The following is a 16,671-nucleotide window of genomic DNA, read 5'->3' on the forward strand; positions in this document are numbered from 1 at the left end:
GAGAGGGAAGAAAAATCCATTGTTTGCCCTCTCCGCATCCTCCACATTATCGGAGTTCAATAGTTCGATGAAGAGTCAAAAGGTGAAGAATGTAAAAACGTATCCTATGTGTGATTCATGGCGTTGGATACACGGCGGCTCACCAGCAACGACTGCTGCATAATGTACAAACACTTACCTGGCCTGTGTTGAATGACTGAAGCATTACCGCTTATACTGCTCCTGGCTGGATTCATTTTATAGATCCTTCACTACCATTTTCCACCTTTCTGGAAAGCCTGGGCACCGGCAGGAAATCGGAGCTAGACGACCTATGGCAATACAGCACCAAGAGGGATTTAAGCTAAGGACCGCTGCAGCTGTAACCAAAGTAGTCCGGCAACTTTAACCTATTACAGAGTAGGTCGTACTGCACCTGCGCAGTAAGCCAGAGCTGCTTGCGGATGAGCGACTCTATGCTGCTGCTTCGCTCACACGGGTGCAGCACAGCTACACTCATGCCAGTAGAGGTGTTCAGCCCTGATGTTCCTGAGGGTACGGGACAGCGTGGGAAGCCTCTGGAGAACCCTGGGGCTTCCCTCTCTTTAGGTAAGTATTTAATTTTTTACCTGTGCCTCCTAGTAACAACCTTTTTTCTGTGCCTCCTTGTTACTCTATTTTTGCCTGATGAAGCAGGATATCACCTGCAAAACGCGTTGCATTGTGGAGTATATAAATAAAGAGAATTGTTTACCAAAATCAACAGGTTCGTGTCCACCTGTTTGGCAGCTAAGTCCACCACTAACTGTCGTTTTAAACATTTTTTAGCTTATTTTATTCTTGTATTGGCACCTCTGCACATTATATGTGCATTTTTCCTGTGTTTGCAATTGGGTTAAATGAATGGGAATGCATGCAAATGGCAAAGCAAATGTGGTGCTATGCGATTTCCTTTGTAATCACCCATTTGAAAAAAAATTCTCACAGCAGCAGAGGAGTGTGTGCATCAAACATCAAGTTAAAACCCAATATATCTGGCTTTGCAAATTTTGCCTAATAAAGAGACAATGCTCATGCAAATTTGCATTTGCTTTCGCATGCCATAATATGCAGAGTCTAAAACTAATTTACCACAACACGGTTGCCCTTCAGGGTTAGTTTGCGCAACATTTAGCACTATCCAGGGGCACCACGGGGAGCATACAGCCAAAAATGGGGTCGGGAATAAATGGCGCATGGAGCCGCCGCTAGTGTGTAAAACGCTATTTTGCATTTTAATGTTAAAACATTAAATAGCATTTTAATGTTAAAACACTATTTAATGTTTTAACATTAAAATGCAAAATAGTGTTTTGAAAGCAGCAGCGCCCAGAGAGCCACCCCCCTATGTCCAATTTTGTCCCCCCCCCCCATGTCCAGCCGTGTCCCCAGTGGTCGTCCTGGTCTCCCCCATGTCCAATTTTGTCCTCCAATGTACCTCCTCTGCCCCGGCCTGGAGTACTACACAGGCAGATCACACGAGCAGCTGGTGGAGGTATCTGCATGCTGGAGGCTTTCAGAAGCGATCCACCAATCAGGCGGGGGGCGCTGCCCCAATCACCGCTATTCACCTCTCTGCTCCTGTCTTCTAATTGGACGCGATAGTCTCGGAGGCGGGAGCATCAGGACCAATGTTGATGTATTTCCATTTCCTGTTGACTTCCTAGTGATTTGCATAAAAGGCATGAAAAAAGCATACAAAACACTTATGTGATTTATACTGTATATGCAAACCGCAAGTGGATTAAAACGCACACACGTGCAAGAAAAAGGCATGTGTGGTACAAAAACACAAACACAAAAAAAATGCACGGAAGAAGACGCACTCAAAATGTACAAATGCATATGCAGCAAAATGCTACCTTACCCCGCGCTGCCTAGTGTGTTCCTAGCCTCAAGCTGCAGGAATTTGCATAGGAAATTTGCATAATCATGCATTAACTTAAAATTATTTGCATCTCATTGATGCTCTATTCTGAGGGCTAGTTCACATTGTGTTACTGTTTTTTATTTTTGCCGAACTTTGCTGATCACACCGGTCATTTCGATGTAAGGGCCCACTCACACTATAAATAACAAAACGATAGTGCTTAACGCTACCGTTTTGCATGGGTGATTTTAGCAGTAAAATCACTGCTCACACTTCCGGGATTCAGATCGTTCAGTGGTTTTTTAAGCACCATACCGCAATCGCTCCAGAATCACGGCAAAATGCTGCAGGTAACACGTTTTGCAATTGGCGCTAATCACAAATCGCCTGCGATTGGCGCCAATCACGGCAGTGAGATCAATGCCATATAGTTTGTATTGCTTTAAGAAGCACTAGCTCTTTGACGATTAGCAGGAATCACCCGCTAATCATGCAAGTGCGCACGGGCCCTTACAGTTCTCACTGCAATGTTGTCATTTGTATAAAATTGTAATGGTGCTGCATATAGTATTTTTAGAATGATTATGATTGAAGGAATAGGGTAAAGTGGCACCTTCCTTCAAAACTGCAATGCGAAATCGCAATTGCATTTTGCGTTTTGTAGTGTGAACTGTTCCTAAGGCCTGGAACCCACTACAAAGCGCAAAGCACTATCGCATTTGCTAGAGGTTTGGGGTAGTTCTTTGTAAGCGATATTGGAAGCCATTTTCCTGCTTCTATACAGTACATAGGAATGAAAACTCTCCCAAAATGCAGCATGTCCTGTGATTTATGCGACACATTGGCAAAGCATTTTGGGAAATAGCTAGCGATTCAAACGATCCCAACAGGCTGAAAAAAATGCTCTAGTGGGCCCCAGCCCTAACAGGTAAAGGTAAATAAGAATACGTTTATTGGAGAGGCAAGTAGAGCATTTGGACATCTCTTTGCTCAGGCACCTGTCGGGTACTTTAAAGCAGTAGGATCAGTCATACTATTCCAGGGAAAAAAACACATATATAAGTAGATAAATACTTGATCTACTTACATAACACATGTATTATACTGTCCACGTTTTGATTTCAGTGAATGTTATATAGTAAATGATGAGAATTCTGTTCCTGGTGGGGGCCATGTCTTTTGCCCACAGTTAAGGCTAAAGGTGCCCATACACTCGTCAGATTGGCAGCAGACAGATAAGAAATGCATCTGATGATCTATCTGATGCGTTTTTAGAACATTTTTTACCAGGATAGAATTCCAATAGATTTCAGTTTGAAATCTGTTGAAATTCGATCTGATGGCATTTTTTTGCCATCAGATTTCCATTAAGGCCAATGCAAACTGATAAGCAATCTCATCAGATCGACCTAAATTTTCCACCCTGCTAGTTCGATGGAAATCCATTGAAATCGATCGAAATCGGCCGTCGATCGGTCGATTGGCCAACCGATTTGCGATCGATCGATCGATCGATCGCGATCGATCGGTCGGCCAGAAAATCGGCTAAATGTATGGGCTGCTTAACTCGTGATGTAATTTCTGCCCTTTACTTTTTTTCTTGTCTCCTCCAATCGCTGAGTCACCTCAGGCTTGCTTGTAAACACAAGTGATTAGGTGATCAGGTTTCAGATAAGCAGCTAGCAGGGAAATAAAGGGAAGAGGAGGAATAGATTATAGATAAAAAGAACCCCCAGCATGCAATTCTTTGGCACCGACTACTAAAGAGCCAGTGTTCCTTAAGTATGTGATAACTCCAAATCATAACAGCAGAAAACGTTTTGAAAGTTTTGAATGCAGGATTAGCATCTTTATCACTTAATGCACTCAGACCAGTTGCTGTTGAATTTTAATTTTTATGGTGACGATACCGCTTTAAGCTTCCTGGAATAGCCTGGAGCAAATTAGTAGCTAACAGAAAGTTGTGACTCCAGAAGGCAGATGGTGTTCCAAAGATACTCTTTTTTTTTCTTCTAAGAGGAAGTTAAACAAACGAGGAACACTGAAGGGAAGTAGAAAGGGATCCAATGGCAGATACCGAGATGTCTTTTATGGAACAGGAACTAATGAGGCTTTCCCTCGGAATCTGGGGGAGGACGGCCATCCTTCAGCTGTTTACAAACTGCTTATCGTCGGCAAATGACTTAGCTAATCTTTCCAAGCTGTTTGCTGAGATCGAATTAAAATAGCATTTGTTTAGATAAAAGCTTTAGATAACGCCGCCTTTCCAGAAGATAAGAGCACTCTACAATCTATTTAGATATAGTTTATTTGCGGCGAAGTTGCCAAGTTTGGGGATGGCGTGTTTAATTGGTGCTGAGGATCTGCAAGCAGCTGGTGGACGGGCGCGAGTTTGCGAATAAAGAGCATCTCGAGTCTGTGCCTCAAATTTTACCAACCGACAGCGGCTGGAAACTCACGAGGAGGAGGAGCAGAGGTTGTGATCAGCAAGATTGCTGCTGATTGTCTGAGATTGTTGCAAATTTCCCGCAGATAACATGCAACTTGAAACTGAACCAATGAATCTGAGCAGCAACAGAGTTTCAAGTCACATTCGGTTAGCAGGAAACTTGAGACAAATTTGGAAAATTAGCATTGCATTGATCATTCTGTTCTGGAGGGTTCGGTGAAATGCCAATAATGTCACCTTGCATGCAGATTCAATCCATACTGTATGCGCATACCTCCCAAGTTTTTGAAATAAGAAAGAGGGACACTTAAGCCACGCCCCTGCCACACCCTTGATCATGCCCCCGTCACACCCGTCATAAGAAAAATATATTGTATTACTATTCAAACCACACGGGTCCTTTCTATCCTGGTCCATTTTCCATCATATTAACATTTGAAAGTAATAAATATATCTTGTAAAGGATGGGAATAAAGTTTAGAGTAAATTAAACACATTATTTCCCACAACTCCCCTTGCTCTCTGCGGTGGGCGGAGCACTAACTGGAAGTGCTGCATTTGACAGTCATCTCATGGATGCCAGGCAGCGCCATCTGTAGATCAGTCTATGAATGCCATAACTGTTACTGCTTTATATTCACTTAAAGGGGAACTGAAGAGAGAGGTATATGGAGGCTGTCATGTTTATTTCCTTTTAATCAATACCAGTTACCTGGCGGCCCTGCTGGTCTATTTCTCTGCACTAGTATCTGATTAAAACCAGAAACAAGCATGCAGCTAGTTTTGTCAGATCAGACTTATAAGTCTGAACCACTGAAACACCTGATCTGCTGCATGCTTGTTCAGGGGCTATAGCTAATAGTATTAGAGGCAGAGGATCAGCAGGGCTGCCAGGCAACTGGTATTGTCTAAAAGGAAATAAACAGGACAGCCTCCATATACCTCTCTCTTCAGTTCCCCTTTAAAGGGAACCTGAAGTGAGAGGCATATGGAGTAAAATATGGAGGACATACAGTATTTATTTTCTTTAAAAAATTGCACATTGCCTGGAACCACCTGGATGTGAGGTAATAATAAGCTTCTACATTCTGAACTTTTTATCACCTCAAATTGCATATGGACTTAAAGGGAACCCAAGGTGGGGATTTAAACTAAAAAGAAAAAAAATGCTACCTGATTTTGGGGGCTGGGTGGATCAGGTAGCCGCCATCCGAGCCGCTCCTGCGCCTGTAGTCCTCTAGTTTTGTTTTTGTGATCTCTGGGGTCACAACGCTGGAAGAGCTGCTCTGTGTGTCTCAGGGAGGTGGGGGAGTGGCAAGGGGAGTGACCATGGTGAGTCAGAGCTGCCCAATGGCAGCTGAGAAAGGCCTGCAGGAACGCCCCCAGTAAGTGTTTAACAGGGATTACCTCTCCTCTGTTCCCCTCTAGATTGGGACAAGCTGCACAAGCTGCATGTCACCAATTTCAAGGTGGTGGTGGGAGGGCAGAGAGTGGCGCAGGGGGACAGAGGCATGTCATGAGGCAGGGAATGTGCCTCTGTGTTCCATCTGCCATACCGTCCCCCCCTCCCCCCACCGCCGCACCGCCTCGGGTACACTTTAAATAAGTCAGTCCTCACTAGAGAGCAATAGAGATGGTCAACGAGAAGGAAATTAGGGATGCTCATTTGGATTGACTGAAATTTTCATATTTTCGATCGGAATTCAGCATTTCTGATCACAACACAGAAAAAAAAAGAGATCAGATTTCTGCCGAAATACTACAGCAACTAGGTAATGTTAACCCAATCACAGAACTCTAGTAAAACGGGTATGACAGAGGCGCCAACAAGAATAAAATAATTAAACTTTGCTTAAAAGGGAGGGGGTGGACTCACCTCCCTCAGGTAAACAATGACCAAACAATGAGACGTTACTATAATAACAATGACATTTATTGAAACATCTCCAAGCGCCTTGGCCCAGAGATTGACCCAAACTGTGTTCTCTAAAATTGATTGCCTGATGAAGCGGGATACTGACCCGTGAAACACGTTGCACACTTGGAGATGTTTCAATAAATGTTACTGTTATTATAGTAATGTCTCATTGTTTGGTCATTGTTTACCTGAGGGAGGTGAGTCTACCCACTTCCCCCCTTTTGAGCAGATTTTAATTATTTTATTCTTGTTGGCGCCTCTGTGATACCCGTTTTACTAGTGATCTAGTCCACCAATGGTGGAGGAGTGTTTCGTCGTTCCCTTCTTTCTACAGAGAGCGACTTTTTAATACCTGAGTGGGGTCAGGTCACAATTCTCCCCACCTGCCTTTTCAGTGGTTGCCTTTGCGGCGACCCATGCTTGTGAGTATAACCAGGGCCGGATTTGTACCCTTTACTGCCCTAGGCCACTGTCACCAGCCGCCCCCCTTCAGTATAAGTAGCGAGATGACCCCTCCCCCCCTTCCCTCCAGTATAGGTAGCTAGATCACTCCTCCCCCCCCTTCCCTCTAGTATATGTAGCCAGATGACTCCTCCACCTTTCCCTCCAGTATAGGTAGCCAGATGACTCCCTTAATCCCTCCTTTTCCCACTCCCCCCTTTCAGTATAAGTAGCCAGCTCGCCTTCACGCCTTGCGCAGACAGCTAGCAGCAGAGTACCGAGGTCAGGAACCCGCCTGATCTCCCTGCATTGCAGCATTTGCAAGCTTGAAAATGTTGCACCAGTTTAGCTTGCTGCTTTGGTGCCCCTGCTCCTGTGGTGCCCTAGGCCATGGCCTAGGGGGCCTTGGCCTAAATCCGGCCCTGAGTATAACACCGTTTGTATGTGTACAATACCTCCTTTAGTTGATATACTACACCATATTGGTCTCTGGGTCTCGTTTTTGTCTTTTTAAGCCAGTCACAGAACTCAGAAGCACTGGACAAATCAGAGACTGCAGAGTTAACTCTGAAGTATTTGGCCAATCAGAGAATGCAAAAAATGACCAAAAAAACGACTCATCGGAAATGAGAAATCCGCAGAATCGGTAATCAAGAATCGGCATTTCAGACCATCCCTAATGGAAATAGCTCTGCGTGTATGCTGGAATTATTACCAACTCATTGACCATCTCTGGTGCTCACCGAGGAGTGATCAGGGCAAGGCAACTTTATGATAATCTGAGAACTTTCCCCTCCCAGCTGCAGAATCTCCATCTACCGGCTCGTCTTTAACAAGCTACAATCAGAAGCTCCGCTGTGCAGCTGTCAATTGAGAGAGAGCGTTTGTCTGTGAATTACTTACATCTTAAAAAGACTCCTCGCTAACAAATGCAGGCGTGACCTTGCGTAGAAGCTTTTCAATCACGCAACGCTGCCAGAACAAGTCCTCCAGCTGCACACGCAGCAGTTATGAGTCTTGCTGAGACATTTCGGAGAATGAAGTCAGGATTGGACGAGAGCCCAGATCTTGCCTGCTCGGGTCAAAGGCCAGAAACTATGAGAATCTTTCCATCGATTGGAGATGGATGACGGCTAGAACCACAATATTTTACAAAGTCACCTTAGTAAATATCAGCTAATGTGACCTAAAAAGTTGGTTTATCAAAATAGCGCCAATGGGAATTAAAGGCTTACTGAACTCAACACTTTTCAGTCCAACAAGGGAAGGAATTTTTTTATGGATTAGGTCAAAGGGAAATTTGCGATGGAACCCAATAAGAATCGACTTTAACCACTTTACCTCCCTTGCTACGCTTATCTACTCCCCACAAAACATTACTTGAAGCTCAGGGGAGTAGATAGACGTACTTGTGGTAAACAGTGTGCTGTATGCCCAATAAGCTATCTGATTATGTATATAGGGTATCATTTTAACCGTGACAAGTGAGAGAATAGATTTTGTGTTGTTTGACAACTGAGGGCTAAGTCATGTAATTTTTTTTTACCGGAAAACGGAATGAAAAGCAATAAAACTGTTATTTTCATGTACTCTATACCCCTAAATAAATACTTGTAAAAAAAACAAAAGTGACAGCATTGAAAAGAGAATACATAGTTACCCTAGGGACTTAGCTTTTAAAATATGTATGCCATGAGAGTGTATTACTGTTAATGATGAAGATAAGGGCTTTTAATTACTGATAGAGTACAATGAGAAAACAAAAAACACAAACCAGAAACTAATATATTATCGCCATACATTGTACTAGGAACATTATTTAAATGTTGAGATAACCAGGACAAATTAGCAAATACAATGTGTGGGTTTTACCTATGGTAACATTGTTTATTTGAAAATTATAGTGCATGGAAATGGAGAAATAGTGTATTTTTTCTTTTTTTTTTCTAATTTTTCCCTTTAAAATGCACAGATAATAGCATAATTACTAAAAGCAAATATCACCCTCACAAAGCATAATTTGTGGCAAAAAAAAAAAAAACAAGATATAGATCATTTACATGTGATGAGTAGCAATTAAGTTATTGGTGAATGAATGGGAGGAGCGCTGAAATGTGAAAATTGCTCTGGTTTTTAAGCAAAAAACCCTGTGGTGCTGAAGTGGTTAAATCACGCCAGTGCTGTGTGCAGCGATTCTAAAGCTACGTACAGACATGCGATAACGATCGTTCGTAAGCAACGACGAACGATCAATTAAGGAGAGAAATGAAAAGGTCGTTAGTAAAGAGGTGTTGAAAGTGGGAAACGATCAGATCGTTTCCGAACGAACGATGCGGAAGTGACGAACGTAGGATACAGCGCATCTAGTATGCTAAACGTTATTCAGATCAATGAACCCGGAACGAATGTCATTGTTAATGGCCAGTAGGAAAGAGGAAGTTGCGTACATATATATATATATATATATATATATATATATATATATATATATATATATATATATATATATATACACACACACAGGGAGAGAGAGATATAGATAGATATATCTCTATCTATGTCAACATATATCTATATATCTCTATACATCTATCTACATATATATATATATATATATATATATATATATATATATCTATATACATCTCTCTGTCTCTCTCTCTCTGTCTGCGCATGTACGGTACTTAACGAACGATCGTTTTTGTAACGATCAGCATACACACGTACTTTTGCTAACGATCGTCGTTACAAAAAATCCGCCAGGACGGATTTCCAGTTTGCAACGACTTCAGTCGCTGATCGTTACCCTTAACGATCGTTAGCGGTTATTTTGTAACGATCGTCGTTATAAACGATCGTTAGTCGTTCGTTACCAACGACTTTAGTCGCATGTCTGTATGCCCCATAAGGCCGATTGCAATTGCATTTCCCTCCAATAAACTGTACAGCGCTCCAGTTTTTTTTTTTTAATAAACTTTATTATACTTAACAGGTGTCCTGATGTCCGGCTCTTGTCCCGCCCCTAATGAATGAGGTCATAGGTGCTTCTCAAAAGCCAATCAGAGAAGCCGATATGACCTCTTTTGCAACGGCTGGGCTATGGGTGGAAGTTGGACATCGGGACACTCAGTAGGTATTATTAACTTTATATAAAAATCTAACGCACCCAAATCGCTGCAATTGCATTATATATAGCATTGAGCGCAATGCGCTCAAAATGCTGTATGTCCTGCAATTGCTAATAACTCTAATAGCACTGGTAGGTTCCCCACCATTTAGATACGTTGGCTAGGCATTTTTTTGAAATCGCTTGCAATTGTTGGCAATCCAAAAACACTGCTAAAATCACTCTAATGAGTCCCAGCCCTAAGTGAGAGTGAATCTTAAAAGGCACACAGACTTTAAGACCAAATAGGGCCAGCTTTGAACTTCTGGTTTATATTCACTAATAATAACCAGTACAATTGACAGAACACGTATATCACCCCGGTTGTTACACAAACTGCATAACATGTAATGTAGTTTGGGTACTGAGTCCGCATTATGCACAATGCGTGTGTAAGGTCCAGCTTGCGTAACACCCAGTAAAATGTATATATGCTAAATCATTATGATTGTATTGGTTGGATATCGATACTCAAACTGAGTAATGTATGCATCTTTTTGAGAAGATCTAATGAATAAGCATAAATACATCAGAGGGCACCAAGGCCTCTTGCACACTGCATACATTTCCGATTCCGCTTTTTAATCTGTTTTTACATCCGATTCCGATTTTTAATCTTTACTGCATGCTGCGTTTTTTGATCCGTTTTTCTGTTGAATGTATTTAGGGAAAATCGGAAACGGAATCGGAAACGGAATCGGAATCGGAATCAGAATCGGAAAACGGATTTGCAGTGTGCAGCGAGCCACCTTGTTCACCTTATGAATCACCCAGTGTTTTTTCAAGCGCTGAGCAATTTATCCCCACACTTTCTAAGTGCTTAGATAGCATTTTTTTTTGTTTTGTTTTTACTTCCTGGCGTCAGTCAGGAGGTGAACTCTGACTTGTACCAGGAAATGAATAAATGCAATGTAATGCAATGCAATGCATTTATTCATCAGAGCGCTTGGGAGATCGCTATACAAAGCGCCTTTTCAAGCCCTTTGCAATTTCCTTATACCTTTCATTACAGGCACATCGCTCTGAAAATGGTACAGGCAGAGCTTTGGTGAGCGGATCGGAATCGAAACACTCAACACTCTCATAGGGAATCATTGCACAAGAGCTTTTAGTGTGATTTCTGAAATAGCCTGCGCTCAAAAAACACCCGCAAATGCCCTTAGTGGGAACAAGCCCTAAAGGCTTGACAGGTGTGCTTTGGTCCCTATCCTTGTGCAAGGTACTAGGGAACATGATCTGCGTATGGAGGAAAAAGTCTTCGCCATTTTATTAGGAAAGAGTACTTTACAGTAAGAGTGATCAAAATGTGGAGTGTATTACCACAGTTATGGCAAATTCTATATCTGCTTGGATGCTCTACATGTATTGAAGGACATATATGGCTATAATTTCCAGTTAACTCCCAGCAGTGTTGATCCAGGGATTTTATCTGACTGCCACCTGGAGTCTGGGAGGATGTTTTTTCTCCCTTTCGAGCTGATTGGAGCATGCCTTGTAAGGGGTTGTCACCTTCCTCTGGATCAACTGAGATATGTGAGGGTACAAGCCAGGCCCAGATTTACATCACAGGAGGAGCCTATAGGCACAAATATCCTGGCACCCTAGACTCCGCCCTCCATGATCCTACAAACCCCCACCGAACCGCAAGTGTGCTGCCTGGCCGAGCTGTCACTTCTCCTTTACTTCCCTGCCTGGTGTAGGTAGTTACAGGTGCCCCTTATTCAGGCCCAGATTTACATCACAGGAGCCTATAGACACACATGTCCTGGCACCCTAGGCTCCGCCCTCCATTAACCTACAAACCCCCGCTGCACCGCAAGTGAGCTGGCTGTCCCAGCTTTCACTTCTCCCGTACTCCCCTTGCCCTTCATAGGTAGCTACAGGTGTTACTGTCTGGAGGGAGATGTCAGTGGAATGTTGGGCGCCGGGTGAATAACCTTGCATTTACACTCTGCTCGGGACATAGGGAAGGAGAGATGGAGGCGTTTTGCGGAGGAGAGTGAGACGCCTTTCCATCATCAGGCGCCTGTAGGCATGTGCCTACAGTGCCTTATGGGAAATCCGGCCCTGCCCTTATTATTAGGTAGCCAGAAGTACTCTCAATATTAAGTAGTTAGAGGTGTCCCTGGCTGAAGGGAGATCTTGTCAGTGGAATGCCAAGAGCCAAGTAAGTAACCTCTCATTTTAACTCCGCTTTGGACTCTGCATCGGGAGGGAGGGACTTGGCGGAGGGAGGGGAGTGAGCCTCCTTTCCACCAATAGGCGCCTGTAGGCAGGAGCCTACGGTGCCTCATGGTAGATCCAGCCCTGGTGCAGTCTAGTGTTGCACCATATTTTCTTGTTAAACTCAATGGACGTTTTTTTTTTTTTTACTCAACTGACTATGTCAGTTCTCATTAACACATTAATGCATATAAGTATTTTACACTCTGTCCGAATGCCATTTTTGTACTGTAAAGTTAGAGGAATTTTCTATAAAATACATTTAAAGGACAACAACAATCATGAACAAGTGTGAAATTTAAAATACATACATATAAAATGTACACAATCACTATAAATTACTTTTTTACACTATGTTTTTGTCACTTACAGTAGTTAGTTAAAATCTGACACATCTGGTTTTGGACTAGTCCATTTCCTTGTGGGGGATTCTCAGTTATTTCTTTATTTACAAAAAGCACCTACATATCTGCAGTTATGAACAAAATAGCGTGTAAGCAAGTAGGTAACCTGGCCGACATCTCTGTATAGGTTTTTTTTCCAGTGAGTGTTTTAATAAAGAATTAAGAATATGCTGAGAATCCTCCATAAGAAGACCACATCTCAGTAACTTCCTTCAGAACGCTAAATCTCAGTGACTCCCTAAAAACCACTAAATCTCAGTGACACAATGTAAAGCATTAATCTCATTAACTTTCTTCAGAGCACCAATCTCAGTGACTCTGCAGAGCACCAGATCTCAGTGACACAATGTAAAGCACCAAATCTCAGTGACACAATGTAAAGCACCAATCTCATGAACTCCCTTCGGAGCACCAATCTCAGTGACTCTGCAGAACATCAAATCTCAGTGACTCTGCTGAGTATAAATTCTCTGTAACACCTTGCAGAGCATCAAATCTCAGTAATTTTCTGTTGAATACTACATTTCAGCAACTCCCAGCAGAGCACCAAATCTCAGTGACTCCCAGCAGAGCACCAAATCTCAGTGACTACTACTAGAGCATCAAATCTCAGTGATTTTCTGTTGAGTATCAAACCACAGTGACTATCTGCAGAGCACACATTCTCTGTAACACCTTGAAAAGCATCAAATCTCAGTATTTTTCTGTAGAATAACAAATCTCAGTGACTCCCAGCACATCAACCAATCTCAGTGGCTTTCTGAAGAGCACCAACTCAATGTGACACCCCTCAAACAACCATTTTACATGAATCTCTACCGAGCACCAAATCTCACTGAATCGTTTTACAGCGCGGGATTTCACTGAATCTCTGTAGAGCAGCAAACTTGCAGAGACAGTCTGTAACGCACCAAATCTCAAGGAACTTGTGTGATTCTCTGCTCTTCGTCAGATATCAGTGATCTCTGGAGTGGAGCATTGCCTCTTCGTAATGCACCAAACCTCAGTAAACCTTTTACTGTAAACATACTGTAAGTAATATACTTCAGGTTCAGGAAGAACAAGATCTTCATCACTTGTGTAGCAAATGCTCCCCCCACTTGTAACAAGTGACTCTTTAAGCAGACCTGAAGTGAAAATAGACTTATGAAATAATGGACTGCATGTTTAGTACAGCTAAGAAATGGAATATTAGTAGCAAAGAAAAGATTCTCATATTGTTTTTCAGTACAGGAAGAGTTAAAAAACTTCAGTGATTGATCTATGAACAAGAGCTTCTCTGAGCTCTTCGACACTTGGGTTGAAGACCGTCCTGTTTTCTGAAACACTTAAATAAGCAAGAAACAGGGAGAAACGGGTTGAGATAAGGTTTTGCTACAGGAAAGTTCAAAGGGTCATTAGATCTGCTCTGTTTTATAGCTTAAAATACAGAGTGTGGTTTGTAAACTGCTAAATTGACAGAATGATGCAATGTAAAAAAAAAAAAAAAAGACAGATAACCGAAAATAAAAATAAGAGACTCTTTTCTTTGGTACTAATATTCAATTTATTATCCGTACTACACATACAATTCACTATAGCATTTTTTTTTGTGCTTTAGGTTTGCTTTGAAGAGACACTGAAATGAAAAAAAAAATATGATATAATGATTTGTATGTGTAGTACAGCTAAGAAATAAAACATTAGGATCAGAGACATAAGTCTAATATTGTTTCCAGTACAGGAGGAGTTACGAAACTCCAGTACAGTCTATGCAAAAAAGCCATTGAGCTCCACGACTTTGAAAGTCGCAGAGAGCTCTGTCTTCTGAAGCTTGTAATCTCAAGTGTCTGTCACTGTATTTTCTTTTTCTTGCCAGCGGACAGTTCAAAAGTTCACAGCCTGCTCTGTAAAATAATTTAGAATGCTGAGTAGTGTGTAAACTGCAAATATTAAATAAAGAATGATGCAATGTTATAAAAAAACCACTACATAACTGAAAATAAAATTATGAGAATGTTTTCTTTGCTATTAATTTTCTAGTAATTGTCCGTACTACACAATCAATTCATTATATCATCATTTTTTTTTTTTTTTGCTTCAGTGTCTCTTTAAATGTTTCCCTTTATTTATAAATAAAGTCTGAGGGACTGGACACATGGACGCTTACCCCGATGGTGTTGTCATGGTGGTAGGGTTTCCAGTTGTGTCCCGTGTCACTGAACATTATGCTGAACCGCGTCACCCAGTCGGAGCTCCCGTATCTGCCTTGCGTTGCCACCCCTGTGATGTCATATCTCTCCCGGAGATCGATCTGAAGCCATTGCTTTGCATCTGACTCCGCCGGGGTCCAGCCGCCAGCCCCTGCAACAAGGAGAAGACACAACAGATAAACACGACCATCCGTATGTAATCACTGCATTGTTCTGCTCTGCAATTATCTCATCATGGAGAAACTATCGAATTATGCTCTGAAGTGCATTGTAATTATGAACTTAGCCTCTTTCTTCTCATTGTGGAATACATCGACATACTGTAGTGTACTCCTCAAACCCAAAGCTTAAAGTGGACCTCAGTGTTCCTTTTATTTTCCATAAGTTAGAAGAAAAACACCCATTTATTATTTTTAGATTGCATGGTAAAAGTGTGGAAACTTAAAGTGATCGTCCAGGCTAAAAATCTACTCAGCAGCACTGAAAAGGCTTGGTGTTTCTTTCACAGTTTCACAGCATCAGAACTTTGATTTTCTTACCCAAGCCTCATTTTTAGCTGCACAGAAGCTAAGCCCCACCCCATCAAAGAAATCTGCCCGGACATTTTTCTCCTGATGCTGTGCAAAGCATGATGGGATTTCTGATGTTGGTGTTCTCGTTCTACAGTTTTGGTGCAAATTTGGTTTTTAAAATTTCGATGTGATCAGGACACAGGACAGTTGGAACTGTGTCTCATGCTCCCTATAACCTCCTTTCAACCAAAAAGATGGCTGCCCCATGAAATAGTTACCTGTTCTTTAAAAACAGGGTGGGTAAGAGATTATATTACCTATCTATTTTAATGAACATAATTAATGTATGTAATAAAAGTATAAGCTTGTCTGAAGAGTTGCGTTTTGAAAGTGCACCTGAATATTTCTAGGCTCAGAGCATAATGGACAGCTTGTGACTGTGAGAGAGAATTCCAAAGGAGAGAAGGCACTTTTGAGAAGTCCTGCATTCGAGAGTGAGTCGGTGACTGGGCTAAAGGACACAGGGGTTTCATGGGAGAAACAAATGATACATAGAGGTGCGTGAGGAAATGTTTGGAAGGGAGTGAACAGCTTATGTAGGGGTTTGAACTGTTTAGGGGCTTGAACTGGATCCTTTGGTTAACTGGCAGACAGAGGGGACGTGCTGAGTATTCTCTCTGTCTCTCTGCACACTGATCCCATTTCGCAATGGGAAGTCACAGAGACGTGCTTCAGAGTTGGCAGAGAGGAAGTAACGTTTGGCACAGAAGACCTTTTGACAAGAGGACATAACTACTGTAAATATGAAGTGACCCTATCTGCTTCCAGCTAACCATGTCTGCACAAGGTTTTCAGCAGTCATTTGAATATTTCTAGTTGTAGTTCAACAGTCCTATTTGAAATGGTTTGCTCTAGTGCAGGGGTCCCCAAACTTTTTTGGTGAAGGGCTGGGTCAACATACTTCAGACTGCTGGTGGGGGGGGGGGGGTGGAACATATATAAAATGATGTTGAAAAACTTTACATTGCACAACACAGTGAAGCATACCCAGGTGACAACCTGCCGTCTAGTTGGACAGCAGTGCCACCTGATGTAGAATTGGATTGGAAGCCAGACGATATGTAAAGGTGCTGTGGGCCGCAGCTATAAGTTATACGTTTTGTGTTTGCAGGCCAGTAAAAATTCCTCGGGGGGGGGGGCATATTCGGCCCGCGGGCCGTAGTGTGAGGACCACTGCTCTAGAGAAACGTGCGCTTTAAGAATACATTCTACCTAAACTTTAATGTAACTTTGCAATAAACTATTTGTTTTTTAAATCTAAGGCTTAAAACAGACAAGAAGTGTTGCAACGTTGTCTCAGACATGACTAATTTGTTTGAAAATAGCAGAATAAGTGGGCTTCTGCCTGTAAGCTATGCCTTGCGTTGTATATTTTCTTCTTCTCACTGAGCTGAAAACGATTCATACAGACGTCCCAT

The 16,671-nt window shown here is 42.1% G+C and overlaps 1 protein-coding gene across 3 annotated transcripts in view; it reads right to left on the bottom strand.

The window, feature by feature from the left end:
• Positions 1-16,671, bottom strand: part of LOC137525202 (contactin-associated protein-like 5) — a 419,206-nt gene that overhangs the window by 296,179 nt on the left and 106,356 nt on the right. For 2 of the 3 annotated variants that reach the window (XM_068246129.1, XM_068246130.1), the window contains exon 3: positions 14,639-14,832. The exons of the other annotated variant lie outside the window; for it this stretch is intronic. In XM_068246129.1, the coding sequence (XP_068102230.1) occupies positions 14,639-14,832 (194 nt within the window). The remainder of the gene's footprint in view (positions 1-14,638; positions 14,833-16,671) is intronic. 3 annotated transcript variants of the gene reach the window in all.

The sequence above is a fragment of the Hyperolius riggenbachi genome, chromosome 7 (assembly GCF_040937935.1).
Source record: "Hyperolius riggenbachi isolate aHypRig1 chromosome 7, aHypRig1.pri, whole genome shotgun sequence".
Taxonomy (NCBI): domain Eukaryota; kingdom Metazoa; phylum Chordata; class Amphibia; order Anura; family Hyperoliidae; genus Hyperolius; species Hyperolius riggenbachi.